This window comes from Sapajus apella, unplaced genomic scaffold, assembly GCF_009761245.1.
Source record: "Sapajus apella isolate SASKATOON/1434 unplaced genomic scaffold, GSC_monkey_1.0 scaffold44, whole genome shotgun sequence".
Classification (NCBI taxonomy): domain Eukaryota; kingdom Metazoa; phylum Chordata; class Mammalia; order Primates; family Cebidae; genus Sapajus; species Sapajus apella.
Window position 1 is genome coordinate 18,897,518 of NW_022436984.1, and position 18,838 is coordinate 18,916,355.

Here is an 18,838-nt window from a genome sequence, read left to right on the forward strand (position 1 = left end):
ACACACACACACACACACACACACACACACACACACACACACACACACACACACACACACAGAAGACAACTTCTGTTTTCAATAAGCTGATAAACTGGCCAAGGAGGCGCAGTAATGAGGATTATTTTCTTACACATGCTTAACACATGTATGAATGTTGAAGTTCTGCTGTATTCTTATATAGGAAACTTTTAGAGGACTTAAAGGTAAAATCCACACCTGTAGGTAGCTCAGATCTCACATAAAGTAAAAAGTCACCCCTGGCATCAATCACCAGGAAAAACAAAAACTCCCAATGAGAAATAGGAACTGAAAAGGAAGTAGACTCTAGAAAACCAAGAGTAAAGACTCCAAGCCCTTTGAATATTTGACTCCAGGACCAGATTTTAAAGACTCAAAGTGTCTAAATTTTTACTAAACATGGTCATTGCCACATAGAAGCAAGCCAAGACACAGAAGGAAGGCATACTTCAAATGAATCACACACTGAAGACACAGCTAGACTTTGAAATTAGAGTAATTAGAACCATATAATGATTCTCCATTTTATTATCTTCTACTTTCATAGTCTTGTTGAAATGTTATAATTCTGTCTCACCTATAATTCTGTGACAGTTATTTACCCACACGGCCCAGTGGTTAAGAAGAAACAGCAGTCTCTTTAGCAGTGGGAGACCTAAGGGATTGCTATTTCTCAGAAGATATGGTCTAAATATTTTTTCCAACACACTATTAGGAGATACCCTCTCAGTGCCAACATGAGAGATTCTGGATTTTATTTTTTTTATAAACGAAAGTACCATTTATCATAGAAATTATGTACACAAATAATATGTGCACGTTTACTGGGTATGTGGCCTCTGCAAGCCTTAGTTTCCTCATTTTTAAAGTGAGGATAAAAATAAGTGTCTCATAGGGCAATAGAGAGGATAAAATAATCTTGGTAACACACTTTCGCATACACCAAGGGCTTAAAAACTTACCGTTGGCAGCTCCCAGTAGAACTACTATTTCTATTCCTTCTGCCATTATTATTATAAGGCAAGCACCAGAAGTATACATGGTAAGGAGACAGATCACACTGAGCTGCTGTGCTAAGAAGCAGCTTCAAAGGAGAAGCAAGATTTTTAGCTGGGATTTGAGTTTAAGAAGATGATCATTTTAGAGAGGGAATTATGTCATGAAACAGCTGAAGGGAAACTACAAGCTCTTTTGGATATAAGAACGCTTTTGGCTTTAAGATTAATGTAAAAATTTCATATATGTATCTCCAGGTATAGATTTCAAAAACAGGTAAAAAAATCTAATGAAAATATTTAAGGAAAAAAATTAAATAAAAGATCTATTACTAACCGAGTGGTCTAAATATTCAATTATTATTCAGAAAAATGCATTGATCTGATCTAATATTTTGCTTGTGATACCAACTGCTTTCACGAGATGTATCAAAGTATCTTAATTTCTTCACACACACAAGATTTTGACTATTCTACATTACAGAAATCAAAGCAATCAAATACAACTAAAATCAAAGCAGACTGTTTTAAGTAAAACGTGATCAAATGACAACCCTATTAGCAAGATGAGAGACTAGTAATTTTACAAATATTTGGCAATAAACTAAAAGTCTGTGTACATTCATAAATTTGTATTACAAATATTTTTATGTTACTATATTACTTTTTGCCAACAAAAAGCTTTAATAATATTTTGTAACAATAACAAAAGACCTTAGGATATTTTATTATTTTTATTATTGAACTCCCTGGCATTTAATTTTGCTAAAGACTTCTTCCTCTTTTCCATAATTTCAATTGTTAGTCCAATCAACCACTTTCTTTCTAATATGTCAATTCTTATGCATGTAGTGTAAGTTTTAAATTTTCTTGGATATTTAAACTATTTAGCTTGCCACACATCCATGCCCAAAATATCAAAATCACATGTTTTTGTGATGGCCCATAGTTTCTTACCTGCACTTCTTAAATTAGGGTCCAGCCCTGGCATCTCTTTGTTAGCTTCAGGGCTGACACTGTAGATTGATGCTCCTGCTTCACTGACGATACTGAGAAGACAGAAAAAGGGGAATATCATTTTTCAAACTTCCTGCACGGTCAAAGAAAATAAATGAATCAAGCCAGGCATTAGAAGAAAAAAAACTAACAGGGCAAAGTGTTCTCTTCATGTCTCAATGATACTGACAGAATCTAATACTTCATTAATATAAAGTGATTATGCAGTGTTTTTTTTCTACATATGAAATACACAGGCTTTAATCCATAATGAATTCAATCAGTTGCTTTCTCTATCACTGGTAACAAGAGACGGTTTATAGATTAATACAATGAATACTCTCCCATGATGCCAACTTCAAAATTTTCAGAATATACTTAGCCTCTCCTGTGTTTATATTCCATTACTGACTGACATTTATGATTCCTATCTGAATTAATCATTCTAAGGCATCTTGGAAAGCATATGGACTTATGTGTGTACATGTGCACATGCAGACATACAAAAAACCCCACCATCATCAGCACCGTTATTGTTATTACCTGGTTATAATTAACAACCACAACATGAAAAAGAAAGAGGTCAGACAAGAAGTCATCCCACTTCTTTTCAGGAGGGTCTGAAAATCATCAGCCTTTATTGAACTTAAAGCCTTCTACACAGGCAGGTGTTAATTCATTTCATCATTTATTTAATCAGATAATCACACAAATCATTCTCTTCCTCTATTCTTTGTCTCCACAAACCGCAATGAGAATACTGTCTTACAGCTGACATTTATATGGTGATTACCATTTGTACAGCTTATCAAAAATTTTTACATTAGCGTTCTCCTTTATGACATAACATGCAAAGAAACATCTACTCTAAGTATATACAATACCTGTGGCTGTATACCATGTGACCATGGTATAGATGTTTAGGTGTCAACATTCAAAACCAGAAACATGTTAGGGCTCACTTTTTAATCCACTCTTCGCAACCTCTCCCTTTCACTGCTCCTTGGTATTTATTTCAATTGTATGAGATAAATTTAGTGGATGACATTTAGCATATTGCTCCACCGCAACAAATGAACATTGAGAAATAAAATGTCGAAAAGCCAGTTTGCTATCCCTATCTTTGGAGAATTCTTGAATAAATTTTTATGACAAATGTAAGCCACTCCAACTTGAGAAGATTATTCTGGGGAATGTGAGAACTTCTCTTTCTGCAATCTAGATCTACTATTCTAAATTTAAAGAGAAAAAATAAACACTATAACTGAAAAGAAAGGCTGCTCATCCTGTTTTTCATCATCACTATCATCATGATACAGTAAGAGCTAACTGAGTGCACATTATACACAAAACAAAAAACTGCTTTACAGACATTATCTCATTTAATGGAGCAGGTTCCATTTTTAGAATAAGTAATATGCCCAAGATCACATCGCTGGTAAGGAACTGAGTTAGATTTGGACCCTAACCTGCCTGATTTCCATGTCTAAGCCCTTAACCAGCACAACCAGGTCTCAAACTCTCAATAAAATGAGAACTCATATTTTTAAATGCAACATCTTTTCTAAGGAAGAGCCACTTTATTAAATAAGAGATCCATAAAAACTTCTCCTTTGCCTTTATCTTTGATCAAAAGGTAAAGTGAATTTTGCTCACTTAAGTATCTAAAGTAGAACTTAAGGGCATATAGGAGCCAAATATGTTCCATAACTTCAGAGGCCAGCTTTAAAATTAAAAGGTAATAATGCTTTTTCTCCAAAATAAAATTTAGATTATGCTTATCTTCTAATATAACGATCAAAGAGAAAATGTAATGTTAAATAAAGCTTGTAGTGAATAAAATGTAGTGTGACATAATAATGTGATGTTAAAACTAACTTAAGAAGTGATTTTTTCAGTTCCATTATAGTGGCATTTCCTAACTGGGGGCTCTTGGACTACTGGGCAGGGAGAGGCAAGATTCGTCAGAACTATACATAAAATGTGTTTATATAAATTTCCTCCCTAGGAAAAGGGGTTCTATCATTCAATGATTACTTAAAGAAATTTGTGACCCCAAAAAAGGTTAAGAAACACTACTACAGGATAAGAATATTTAGCCACCAGCTATGGAAAATTCAGTCTTAAATACAAATTAAAATTCAATCTAACAAAAGGTCTTTTCTAAAAAAGCAAGAGTATTCATGAAGTGCAGGCCAGACCTATTATTAAGAGAATATTTTTAAAAATCTTACCACAGATTTATTTTCTATCATTTCCAGAAGCCTGCAAGGTTACAACTATTTAAATAAAAGGAACTTAAATGATAAATAAAAATTCCAATTAACTGTGGTTTTTAGCAGTTGGGTACCTGAAAATTCGCTGCGCTCTTGGAGGTTATAATTTTCAATAGACTGAGGGAAACTACTGCAAAGAAAAACACTCAGATAATAAATATTCCTCCAAATACCATACTGCCATTTCTTTTAAACAGAGCAATACAAAACAGATGTGACTCACTGCACCCAAAGATTTCGGATTAACATTAATATTAAATCAATGCAAAATGTAGTAAATTTCATGTTTTTTAGTTATACAATAGTATGTATCTAATAAACGGTTCAGTGTTCAGCATAGATCAGAAAGCTTAAATAATCTAAATGAACAGAAAAATCTCAACACTGATTACTTCAATGTAAAACATGTTAGGACCGAAGAAGTATATATAACAAGAATTAATGAAACAAATCAAACTGGGAGTGGTGATGACTTTTTTCCCATAAGTTGCTAAGAACAAAAGCTATAATACTCTCCCTTTTACATTCCTATTTAAGAGTTCAAGAATAGATGCTTGCCAAAAGTATACTAGATTAACGAAAACACTTTCTGTTTAATAGGAAGTTTTCCAGTAAACTATTGGGAAATTATTCTAATTATCTCTAATATATTTTGAAGAAAGCAAAAATGAACTTTATATAAAATTCATACAGCTAACGATTTAGTATTACATTTCACAAAACAAATTTCTCACCAGTATAAACAAATTAGGCTCAAAATCCTAGCAATTTGATTATTTTATATATTTTGTCATGAAGCAGATAAGACTGAGTAGAATTTATTATCTGGGGGGATTTTAACTGCCACAGTTGTAATTCAACTAATGTTTACAGATTATTACAGTGGAAGGCCCTTCGAATTGCTACAGTTTAGACATCACCTAAACCAATACATTAGTATTCCAAGCTTTAGATATAAGAAAGTACATTTCAGAAGCTACCATAGAGTTTACGTTTTACCAGATCTACAATATGCTAATTCTCTAAAATTAAAATGACAATTGAAAAGAGATTTTATTTAATTAAGCACTATTTTTAGTATTTTCATTTTAAGGAAACAAACCACACACTTAAAACCTATAAAGCAAGTAAAGTCCCTACAATATTGATGCATTCACTTTCAAATTTTTTGACAAAAATCCGTGAGTTAAAAACGCTAAATTTTATCTTGAGTAAAATTCAATGATGTTACTAACACTAATCATTAATCAATATAGTTTGTTTTCATTATAAAAAACATATGTTTAAATAACAGAATTGATATCTCTACAATTTATAAGTCTTTTCTACAATGACAGGTTGCATGTTGATGAGCCTTTTAAAACTAGGTTTCCAAAAACGTTTCCTAAAGTGACTATTCATTCTAACAGTAAGAAAATGTTATTATCATTATTATGTTTTACCAGATTGAAATGGGAAGGTGGTATTATTTTCATGAAAAAGAAAAACTAGGTTTTTTTTTTTTTTTTTTTTAAGTTACTGGGGTAATAGTTTTCACATTCATCTACAAGTTTTCATGAAGACTGCATAAATCTCTTTTCTTCCCATTTCCCAAATATGAAAATAACTTTGTTTTTTCTGACTTTAAAATAAATTACATGCTTTCTCTTATGTTAACAGAAGAACTTAAAAGTAATTTGCTTATATAAAAATGCAGTTATTTAGTAACATACCAAAAATCAACTGGGATATAATTCCTTAATGCTGACTGATATGTTCTTAATTCTTTACAAAAGTATATTAGAATTCCTCAAGCTGTACAAAAATCTAGCACTTTCCTCTTTTCCTTCCTTCTGCCTATCGAAAATGAATGTATTAAAAAGCTACTACGGTAAATGCCTTGCTCATCTCACTAAACTTTTAAAAATAATTTATCTAAAAAACATTCCTCCAACTTGTCAGACTGAGAAACATATCCTGAGAGGTTAAATGACTTGCACTACATTTCTCAACAAATAATAGAAAGCACTAAAAACATGAACCAACATAAATCTTGATTACTTGCATATGAGATAATCTGTTCTGAAGTATCAAAAGAATAGCTGTTTGTATTTTAGGGATAGGAGACAAGACCAAAAATTAAACTACCACAAATAGAAGGGGCTCTAAGATGTAATGCTTAAAGGCTATAGCTTACTTCTAAGAAAATAGCAAAGCAATTTTAAATTCTTTTATTTAATGATAAATTTTAATTTCAGGGATTCTCAAATGAGCAATATCCAGTCATCCACTTAGGTAAGGCCTGGTGCAGTGGTGAATGCCTGTAATCCCAGCACTTTGGGAGGCCAAGGCGAATGGATCACCTGAAGTCAGGAGTTCGAGACCAGCTTGACTAATATGGTGAGACCCCCGTCTCTACTAAATACAAAAACAAAAACAAAAAAAATTAGCCAAGTGTGGTGGTGCATGCCTGTAATCTCAGATACTCGGAAGGCTGAGACAGGAAAGTCGCTTGAATCCGGGAGGCAGAGGTTGCAGAACAGAGATCACACCATTGCACTCTAGCCTGGGCAACAAGAGCAAAACTTTATCTCAAAAAACAAACAAACAAAAATATTCCGGTAATCTAGTGATGAAGAGGACATAGGGAAACAAGAGAATCATGTCCTGTCAAAGACTTTCAAATTGTAGAACTCTAGGATAGTAAATTGAAAATTAGATCAAAAATCATAAAAATGTACGTTCTCTCTGAACTATTTTTAACAATATACATGAAAATGTAAAAATTCAAAAAAATTAAACTGCACTATTTATGATAGCACAACTGTGACTGAAACAAAGTGGAAAAAAATGCCTACCACTAAAAGGCTCGTTTATGCTGTCATTAAAAATTATTATTGTAAAATACTTTATCTCATGTAAAATAGTTATGATAAATTAACTTAAAAAAACTTGTTAAAAAACAGAAGGCTTAGATAATATAATGTTAACAGTACTGAAACATGTATTATTAGTTTAATTGTATTCTTCTTTCTTTAAGTTTTTCTGCAATAACCATGTAATACTCATATGTAACCAGAAAAGGTTTAAAATGTAAGAACAATTATCAAACTGGTCAAGGAATCATATCCGATAATGACCAACATTTTTTAAAATTTACCAAGCTTTCTTTTAAAGTTATTAAAGTTATTGTGAACTTAAATCTGGGTAAACATATCATTTATTTGTAGATCTCAAGCAATGACATTTTATGATATTATTATGATAATGTAAGAGAAAGATAACGAAGCAAAAAGGCAAGAATAAGTTCTCAACTTTTACACATAGGCCATATAAGAAGCAAATGAATGATGAAAAATCTTATAAGAAAATATATATCATACATCCTTAAATTTCACTTGGTCCTTGCCCTCTTGAATTTTACTTGACCTCCTAAGTTATCCTTCATGATCACTAAGGCATAATCAGCTCACTATCTATCTACACTATAAAAGATCTGAGGCGATGCAGTAGTATGCCAAGAAAGTAGTATGCGTGAAAAAATACTAAGGGCAAAATATGGTGAAGCAGAAAAAGAGAAAGAAAACACACAACCTTATTATTTCAATACCAGAAGAGTTTACCTTTAGATATGTAACACTAGCACCATCTGGTGGAGGACAAGTTAGAAGCAATTCTTTAACTACCATGTTTTTTGTTTTCTGGGTTTTTTTTAATTTGTTATGTTTCAATAAAGATGATCATTTTCCACAGAGAACAACTCTAGCAATGGTACAGTTATCACACAAAGGATCCATACCAAGCCTGGGAGAATATAAAAAGTCTACCAACCAGAGGACCTAAGTGACATCCTACCAACTCTTAGCTACAGAGCAATCTTTCAAAAGAACAGAATTCTCTTGGCTACCTTTCTTTTGGTGCCCCATACCACACTGGATGAAAAGAACATTTTCCAGCCACAAAAGAAACCTAAAATGGACAGACCTGAATTACCAACTAACAAGGAGAACTTTAATTTGGAGTTTGGGGTTCCAAACTTCACAGATAGGGAAAAGCAAATCAGCAAACTGAAGGACAAAGAAGATGGAAAGTTTGTCTCCCATTTGTAGATTAAGCTCCTCTACTGAGGCAGAAAAAATTTTAACAAAGAATGGCATGAGCAGAAATTGTTGTTTCCTGTTACCTTCCACAGAAAGCATCTCTCTTCCTCTCTCTTCCCTCCCTCCCCACCTTCTGCTTTCCTTTTTCAAAATCCCTCTTTTATCTTTTTTCTCTACCTATATCTGATACCAACATAAAGTTGTTGTAAGTACTGCATGGTACCACTAAGGGAACTGAAGAAAAAAAATGACACAGGACCAACCATAAGACCTGGTGCATAAGTGGCATTAGACTAGGCAAGAGGCAAGGGCCTGGCTGATTCTGGGACAGGAAAAGCAGGCTCAGAGAGAGGCACACTAGCCGTGGAAGAAACCGTTGTTTGCAACAGTACTATAAACATTCCAGGTTCACTGCTAACAAGATAAAAAAAAAAACCTAAGGAGGCAGGGAATAAACACTGTTCTAATTTTATAATTAAAATTGTTCTTTGGTCAACATTTTGAAATGTATTGACTTAAAAAACATGGTGTGTAAAACCCACCTGCCATCCCAGCACATCCAAAAGCTGCTTCTCCTGATTCTTGCAGTTAACTCCAAAATTATCAAATTTTTATGTGCTCAAATTTGTATTTACTCATGTAATACCAGATTATCTGTATTTGTTTAAACAAGTGCAAATTTATTCAGATACAAATCTGAGAGTTGCACGGAGAATTGTACAGTTTTCTTAACAAAGGGAAAAGTTTGTTTCCTTTATTCTTCTACTGCTCCTATGTTTTGTTTTGTTTTGTTTTTATTTTTAGCTTACATGCATCTGCGGGAGTTTGTCCAGTAATAAATACGAGACGTTCAGATTGCTATGGCATAGATTTTTTAGAATATAATATAATGCAAATTATTCTACTCCATCATTATTTAATAAGACAGAATTAGCCAACTTTGAGAATATTCTAATATTTTGCTATCTTTTCCCAATAATACTATTATAAAAGAACAAAAAGGAAACCCCAAATAAACAGAAAAAAAATGAAAAAGACAGTAAAAAGTAAAATATAATAATAAAAAGAGAAAGACAGAAGCAGAGATATACTTTGCCAGCAACAACAGCCCAGTTCTTTTTTACCTATGGCTGAATAAGGTTTTGGAAATAACAATGGTCTGTTATATTCACTACGAAACAATCTCAGTGAACTCCACTAATAAATGACATACATTTGTGATGCCATTTCTCACGCCTCCCTTTTCCCCATCTCTTACATTGGTTTGTCCCTCTCTCCACAATCTCTACTTCGCTCTGAACTTATATCTCAGCAGGAGTCACCACTATCCAGTCAAAGGAGACCTTATCTACAAATTTCATCTAACATACTCACCACCCAGTAGCCTCTAGTTTGGATCCTGAAGCTCTATTCTGAAGCAGCCTCAACCTTTAAAATTTCTGTTGGCCACCCAGCTAATGCTGAAAAAAATCCTGAAATACACATGCTATGTACAGATCAGCCTGTTTTCTAATCATGGTTTTTCAAGTACACTGAACAGATGGAGGGAAAGAATGAGTCGCTCAATTCAGCCGGCTGCTCCATTTACTTCTTTATCTATAGTCAGATCTTTACTTTTTTGGGATCACTGCACATTTCTGACTCTGCTATATTACACTTTGTAAATATTTAGGAGACATAATTCCTTTCAAGGATCTAAACTTCTACTGTCGTTATGGCAAATGAACCTGTTTATACTATGTTCATTAACTAACAGCAAGCTCAAAAGAACACAGAAATTTACTAACATGTGGTATACAAACATCACAATCATAACAGCTTCTCATGGGGACATATCAAGAACATGAAAGGCCAGTTTATTTTTACTCTCATTGCCCTATAATTTCCTTTAACTCTACTAGAACAGTCCTTAATTCAAACCTTTCCTGCAGTTACAGGAATAGGGTAGTAGATTGAATGTACATAAACGGTACCAAAATAACCCACATTTCCATTTAACTTTCCTTGAATCTAGAGCAGTAATTCTCCAACTGGAGCCTACATCAGAATTAGCTGGAAGGTTTGCTAAAACAGATTGCTGGGCCCCACCCCCACAACTGGGGCTGAGAATTTGCATTGCTAAGAAGTTCACTGGTGAATTAGACACTTCTGGTCCAGGGACCACACTTTTTAAGGTTTGCTGAGGTACAATTTACATTCCATAAAATTAACCCATGTTAGGTGTATATAATTCAATGACTTTTAGTAAATGGTGTACAACCATCACCAAAATTCAATTTCATGTAATTTTTTTTTTTTTTTAAGAAACTGCTTAGGCACAATGAATGATGCAGTTTGTTCATATACTTGACAATACTTGTTATTTGTCTGTCTTTTTACTATCGATATTTTAGTGGTTATGAAGTGGTATCTACTTAAAATTTAATTTACATTTCTTTAAACACTAATGATGCCAGTCATTTATTCAATGTACTTACTGGCCTTTTCTAATCTTCTTTAGTAAAATATCTATTCTGGTTTTTAATTGGTTTATCTCCTTACTAGTGAGTCAGATGTGTTCTTTATGTATTCCAACTACAAGTCTTTTATCAGATACATGATTTGCAATTATTTTCTCCCAATTTTGGTTTATCTTGTCATTCTCTTAGTGGTTTTCTGAAACACGAAGTTGTGTATGCTCATTTTGGTTTTTGAAAATTATTTGACGTATAATTGTTATGCACATTTTGGGGGGTACATGAAATATTTTGATACCTGCATATAATCTGTAATGATCAAATCAGGGTGGGATATCTATCTGTCACCTCAACCATCTATCTTTTCTTTGTGTTGCGAACATCACAATTCGCTTCTCGCTATTTTAAAATATATAATGAATTACTGTTAACTATAATCTCCCCACCATACTACTGAACTTACTCCTTCTACGTAACTTCTTCATGCCCCCAGCTCTGGTGAATATCATTCTACTCTCTATCTCCATGAGGTTAAATTTTTTGTCTCCCACATATGAGTCAGAACATGCAATATTTGTCTTTCCACGCCTGACTTATTTCAGTTAGCATAATGGCCTCTAGTTCCATCCATGTTGCTGCAAATGACAGGGTTTCATCCTTTTTTATGGCTGAATAATATCCCATTGGGTATAATACCATATTTTATTTATCCATTCATCAGTTGACGGACACTTAGACTGATTTCCTATCTTAGCTAATGTAAATAGTGTTGCAATAAACATGGGAGTACAGGTATCTCTTCAATATACTAAGTTCCTTTCTTTTGGATATATACTCAGCAGTGGGATTGCTGACTTACACGGCAGTTCTATTTTTAGTGTTTTAAGGAACGTGCAGAGAGTTTCCCATGGCTATACTACTATGACAATACTACGTTAGCTTCCCACCAACAGTGTATGACTGTTCCCATTTCTCTACATCCTCTCCAGCATTTGTGATATTTTACCTTTTTGATAAGTCATTCTGTGGTGAAATGATGTCTCATTGTGGTTTTGATTTACATTTTCTTGATGATTATGATGCCTAGCCTTTCTTTAATATATCTAGTGGTTATTTGTATGTCTTCTTTTGAGAAATGTCTGTTCAGGTCTCTTGGCTATCTTTTAATCACAGTATTTGTGGGTTTTCTTTTGCTATTGAGTTATTTCAGTTCCTTATATGTTCTAGTTATTAATCCCTTTCTGACAGATAGTTTGCAAATTTCTCCTAGTCAGTAGGTTGTTTTTTCACTTTGTTGATTGTTTCCTTTGTTGTGCAGCAGCTTTTAGCTTGATGTAATCCCATTTGGCTATTTTTGATTTTGTTGCCTGTGCTTTTGAGGTCTTACCCCAAAAACCTTTGCCCAGACCACTGTTCTGCAGCATTTCCCCAATGTTTTCTTTTAGCAGTTTCATAGTTTCAGGTCTTACATTTAACTCTTTATCCATTTTTAAATTTTATATATGGTGAAAAACAGGGACCTAGTTTCATTCTTCTGCACATGGATACCCAGTTTTCCCAGCATCATTTATTTATTTATTTATCTATCTATCTCAGCAAGGCAATTTTACTTTCTGAAGAAAGGGTAAAGGCAGACATATTTATCCCTTATGCATTGGGTCCTTTTTGCTGTGTCCTATCTCCATTGGTTGGAACCAGACTTCACTATCATTTTTTTTATTGCACTTTAGGTGTTGGGGTACATGTGAAGAACATGTAAGATTGTTGCATAGGTACACACATGGCAGTGTGGTTTGCTGCCTTCCTCCCCATCACCTATATCTGGCATTTCTCCCCATGCTATCTCTCCCCAACTCCCTACCCCACACTGTCCCTCCCATTTCCCCCCCACAGACCCCAGTGTGTGATGCTCCCCTCCCTGTGTCCATGTGTTCTCATTGTTCAACACCTGCCCATGAGTGAGAACATGCGGTGTTTGATTTTCTGTTCTTGTGTCGGTTTGCTGAGAATGATGGTTTCCAGATTCACCCATGTCCATACAAAGGACACAAACTCATCGTTTTTTATGGCTGCATAGTATGCCATGGTGTATATGTGCCACATTTTCCCTGTCCAGTCTATCATCTATGGGCATTTGGGTTGGTTCCAAGTCTTTGCTATTGTAAGCAGTGCTGCAATGAACATTCATTTGCATGTGTCCTTATAATAGAACCATTTATAATCCTTTGGATATATACCCAGTAATGGGATTGCTGGGTCCAAATGGAATTTCTATTTCTAGATCCTTGAGGAATCGCCACACTGTCTTCCACAATGGTTGAACTAATTTACACTCCCACCAACAGTGCAAAAGTGTTCCTATTTCTCCACATCCTCTCCAGCATCTGTTGTCTCCAGATTTTTTAATGATCGCCATTCTAACTGGCGTGAGATGGTATCTCAATGTAGTTTTGATTTGCATTTCTCTGACGACCAGTGATGATGAGCATTTTTTCATGTGTTTGTTGGCCTAATGTATGTCTTCTTTTGTAAAGAGTCTGTTCATATCCTTCACCCACTTTTGAATGGGCTTGTTTTTTTCTTGTAAATCTATTTTAGTTCTTTGTAGATTCTGGAGATTAGCCCTTTAGATGGGTAGATTGCAAAATTTTTTTCCCATTCTGTTGGTTGCCGGTTTACTCTAAGGACTGTTTCTTTTGCTGTGCAAAAGCTCTGGAGTTTGATTAGGTCCCATTTGTCTATTTTGGCTTTTGTTGCCAATGCTTTTGGTGTTTTAGTCATGAGGTCCTTGCCTATGCCTGTGTCCTGAATGGTTTTGCCTACATTTTCTTCCAGGGTGTTTATGGTGTTAGGTCTTATGTTTAAGTATTCAATCCATCTGAAGTTAATTTTAGTGTAAGGTGTCAGGAAGGGGTCCAGTATCTGCTTTCTGCACATGGCTAGCCAGTTGTCCCAACACCATTTATTAAACAGGGAATCCTTTCCCCATTGTTTTTGTCAGGTTTGTCAAAGATTAGATGGTTGTAGATGTGTGGCGTTGCCTCCAAAGTCTCTGTTCTGTTCCATTGGTCTGTACCTCTGTTTTGGTACCAGTACCATGCTGTTTGGATTACTGCAGACTTGTAGTATAGTTTGAAGTCAGGTACTGTGATGCCTCCAGCTTTGTTCTTTTTGCTTAGAATTGACTTGGCTATGCAGGCTCTCTTTTGGTTCCATATGAAGTTTAAGGTGTTTTTTTCCAGTTCTGTGAAGAAGGTCATTGGTAGCTTGATGGGGATAGCGTTGAATCTGTAAATTACTGTGGGAAGTATGGCCATTTTCACGATATTAATTCTTCCTAACCGTGAGTATGGAATGTTTCTCCATCTGTTTGTGTCCTCTCTTATTTCATTGAGCAGTGGTTTGTAGTTTTCCTTGAAGAGGTACTTTACATTCTTTGTTAGTTGTATTCCTAGGTATTTTATTCTCTTTGTAGCAATTGTGAATGGCAGTTCATTCTGGATTTGGCTCTCTTTAAGTCTGCTCTTGGTGTATAGGAATGCTTGTGATTTTTGCACTTTGATTTTGTATCCTGAGACTTTGCTGAAGTTGCTTAACAGTTTAAGGAGATTTTGGGCTGAGATGATGGGGTCTTGTAAATACACAATCATGTCATCTGCAAATAGAGACAATTTGACTTCCTCCTTTCCTAACTTAATACCCTTTATTTCTTTTTCTTGCCTGATTGCTCTGGCTAGAACTTCCAGTACTACATTGAATAGGAGTGGTGAGAGAGGGCATCCTTGTCTAGTGCCAGATTTCAAAGGGAATGCTTCCAGTTTTTGCCCATTCAGTATGATATTGGCTGTGGGTTTGTCGTAAATAGCTTTTATTATTTTGCAATGCATTCCACTGATACCTAGTTTATTGAGGGTTTTCAGCATAAAGGGCTTTTAAATTTTGTCAAAGGCCTTCTCTGCATCTATTGAGATAATCATGTGGTTTTTGTCTTTGGTTCTGTTTATGTGGTGAATTATGTTTATAGACTTGCGTATGTTGAACCAGCCTTGCATCCCCGGGATGAAGCCTACTTGATTGTGATGGATAAGCTTTTTGATGTCCCAGCATCATTTATTAAAGAGGCTATCCTTTCCCCAATGTGTGTTCTTGGCACCAATGTCAAAATGAGTTGGCTCCAAGTGCACAGATATATTTCTGGGTTCTCTCTTCTGTTCCACTGGTCTATGTGTCTATGTTTTATGCCAGTATGCTGTTTTGGTTATGACAGCTTTGTAATATATTTAGAAATCAGGTGGTGTGATGCTTCCAGCTTTGTTTTTTTTGCTTGAGATTGCATTACCTATTTGGGGTCTTTAGTTGTTTCATTTGAATTTGTAGTATTTTTTTATTTCTTTGAAGAATGTCATTGGTATTTTGATAGCTATTGCATTGAATCTGTAGACCACTTTGGGTAATAAAGACATTTTAATAATATTAATCCTTCCAATCCACGAGCATAGAATATTATTCCAATTTTCTGTGTCCTCTTTAATTTCTTTCACCAGTATTTTATAATTTTCCTTGGAGAGATCTTTCACATCTTTAAATTGATTCCGTGTGTGTCTGTGTGTCTGCGTGTGTGTATAGCTATTATAAATGAGAATGCTTTCTTGATTTCTTTTCCAGATTGCTGATAGTATACATAAACAATATTGATTTTTTTTTTTTGAGACGGAGTCTTGCTCTGTCACCTAGGCTGGAAGTGCAGTGGTGCAATCTTGGCTCACTGCAATTTCTACCTCCCAGGTTCAAGCAATTCTCCTGCTTCAGCCTCCTCAGTAGCTGGGACTACAATAGCATCTGCCACCATGCCCAGCTAATTTTTACATTTTTAGTAGAGACAGGGTTTCACCATATTGGCCAGGCTGGTCTCAAATTCCTGATCTTGTGATCTGCCCGCCTTGGCCTCCCAACAAGCTGGGATTATAGGCAAGTGCCATTGCATCCAGCCAACGATATTGATTTTTGAATGTTGATTTTGTATTCTGCAACTTTACTCAATTCATTTATCACTTCTAAGAGTTTTTTGGTGTAGTCTTTAGATTTTTAAATATAAGATCATGTTATCTGCAAACAAGGATAATATGACTTCTTCCTTTCTAATTTGGATGCTCTTTATAGCTTTCTCTTGCCTAATTGCTCTGGCTAGGTCTTCCAGTATCATTTTGAATAGAAGTGGGAAAGTGGGCATACTTGTGTTGTTCTGGATCTTAGTAGAAAGGCTTTCAGTTTTTCGCATTCAATATGATATTAGCTGTTAGTTTGTCACATATGGACTTTATCGTGTTGAGGTATGTTCCTTTTATACCCAATTTCTTGAGAGTTTTCATGATGAAATGACACTGGATTTTACTGAATGCTTTTCAGCATCTATTGAAATGATCATATAGTTTTTGTTCTTGATTCTGTTGATATGATGTATCACATTTATTGATTTGCATATGTTGAACCATCCTTGCATCCCTGGGATGAATCTCACTTGAAACATAAAACTTGTAAATTTTTTTTAAAAATTGTAAATTTTTAATTTAAAATAGTTTTTAGACAAGATATTACTCAGTCACCCATGCTGGAGTGCAGTGGCATGATCATGCTCACTGCAGCCCCAAACTCCCAGGCTCAAGCAATATTCCTGCCTTGGCCTCCCGAAGTGCTGAGATTACAGGCTTAAGCCACTGTGCCCAGCAAAACTTTTTAATTTTGATGAAGTCTAGGACCATGGTCTCAGAATCACTAGAATCACTGTTCTAAAGTCTCAAAACCTCAAAAGAAATACCATGCCCTTGAAAAATGTGAAAGCTTAAGAGTTTTCCATCTGCTAGCATGGGGAGAAATGCCAGATATAGGTGAAGGGGAGGAAGGCAACAAATCACACTGCAATGTGTGTAACTATGCAACAATCTTGCACGTTCTTCACATGTACCCCAAAACCTAAAATGCAATAAAAAAAAAAGAGTTTTCCATCTGTATAATATGTAAATGTCTCTCACAGCTTCTACTTTTCTGTTTTGTTTTAGCAAAGCCTATCATAACTGGCATCCTAAACATATTAACCCTTTTTGTGAAGAAGAGAAAATAAAACTTGCAACTGACTTTAATATATTATGTATTGAATAAATGTATTTTCATTTATTTCAGATTATGGGCCTGAGCTATCACCTAGGAACATCAGATGGAGAGTTCATACTAAAGAATATGGATTACTGAGCCAGTGTTTTCAGAATCATTGGTCAATCTACGGCTTTTGACATCCTACGTATGAAAAATGTAAGAAATATGTCTATTTTACAAATTAATGAGAAGAAAGATAAATGGTGCACCATGGTAAAGATTATAGAGAACAAGCACATTAGCTTAAAAATACATTTGATTTATCTTGGAATTTGTGTCTAATTTTATTAGCCATTTTCACCTTAGAGCCATTTAAAATAATTCACATACCAGTTCAGCCCTTTCTTTGTTGAAAATCTATTGTAATTCAAACTAAGAGGAACCAAAGATGTAGCTGAAGTTCAACTCATGTCTAATACCATAACTTGCAACTGTATGAAACATACTTCAACAAATATAAAACATGTTTGACTCAGGTTGAAATAATATTAAGGTTGTTCATTTCCAAGGTGAAACCCAAAATAATGCATGGTTTTTCCTTTGTGATTATTCACTTCCAAAAAGCAAATCCAAAGAGGAAGACGCTTATATGAACGCTATTTCTATAACCTAAGACATGTATTCTGGGATTCTATGGAAAAACTGTTACAATAGGAAGAATCCAGTTAAAAGATGAAGAAAGTTTAAATTTGCAACAAGAATCCTTCTTTATATAATTCAAGTCAGTCTAGCTAGCCCTAAGCAAGACCTTTCTTTACTGAAGAACTACCAAGCTTCTACTATAAAATATTTTCAAATATTTATGTTCCAATTCATGGATCTTATTGATAACAGCCATTAGTCCTCATTGCCTTCTAATTGCTAAAGATAGATTTCATATATCTAATTAGTATTCACAAATTATCTACTAGTCTTCACAAATTACACTATAAGGAACAAGCCTGTTAGCCAATATTCATTCTCCCTTTCCATGTGCCACTTAAAGCCATTTAAGAAGAAGCTTTCCAAAGTGATGCCAGAGGATGTAGCTTCATGTCTGACCCAAAATCTTTCAGCATGGTCTGATTCCTAATAAAATAACTTTTAGGGCATTTTCTCATCCAACCTCTTTATGTTTTCTTGCAATTCAAAAAGACTAGTCATTGGAGCTTATTTCCCAAATTATACCAAGTTAGACTATCGGCATCTCTATGACGCAATCAGACTTGAGATTCAAGATAAATATCAACATATGAGAAACATAGGAAATAGTTTACTCAATAGCATACAGCCAATTATAATTTAACCATAATATTGAAAGGCAATAATATGCAAAATAATAATAGTTTTTTAAGGCTTCCATTTTTTTTTTAACTAGAGTTCCATTTTCTTTCTTAAACAGGTAGCTATCAATTACTAGAAGGAAAAAACTTCTCACTTATTAAGTAAGCCCTTCTCCTGTCCTTCATTACTAATCAATCCTCTAGACTTGGAACATTTAGATGGCTCAAGGGGGAAAAGGGAAGAGGAAGCAGCAAGGACCTTAAACAGGAGGTCTTATGCCTGGCACTTTCAATTTGATGGTCATCAGTGTGTATATCTGTATGGCATAACAGAAGCCCATCCTCAAAAATCTGCAATTTCCTAGTGAAGTTTTTAATAAAAATGAGGAGTAAGGATGAGAATACCCCGCCAACCCTCAATAGTATCCAGTAAAGTACAGAAAACAATCACTAAAACCTTCGCTTTTACGAAGAGCAAATTAGTATCACACCAAACAGGTCCCGAGGAGAATAAAACATATAAACACAACCAAATCTTCTATACAAAACCTGTGGTGTACTCTCAAAAATAATTGAACTGTACCACTTCAGCAATTCATCTAT

General features: G+C 34.6%; 1 protein-coding gene across 1 annotated transcript in view; it reads right to left on the reverse strand.

The window, feature by feature from the left end:
• The window catches only part of SRBD1 (S1 RNA binding domain 1), a 222,713-nt gene that overhangs the window by 105,121 nt on the left and 98,754 nt on the right, over nucleotides 1–18,838 (reverse strand). Inside the window, exon 15 of the mRNA XM_032239455.1 lies at nucleotides 1,974–2,065. Coding sequence (XP_032095346.1) covers nucleotides 1,974–2,065 — 92 coding nt within the window. The remainder of the gene's footprint in view (nucleotides 1–1,973; nucleotides 2,066–18,838) is intronic.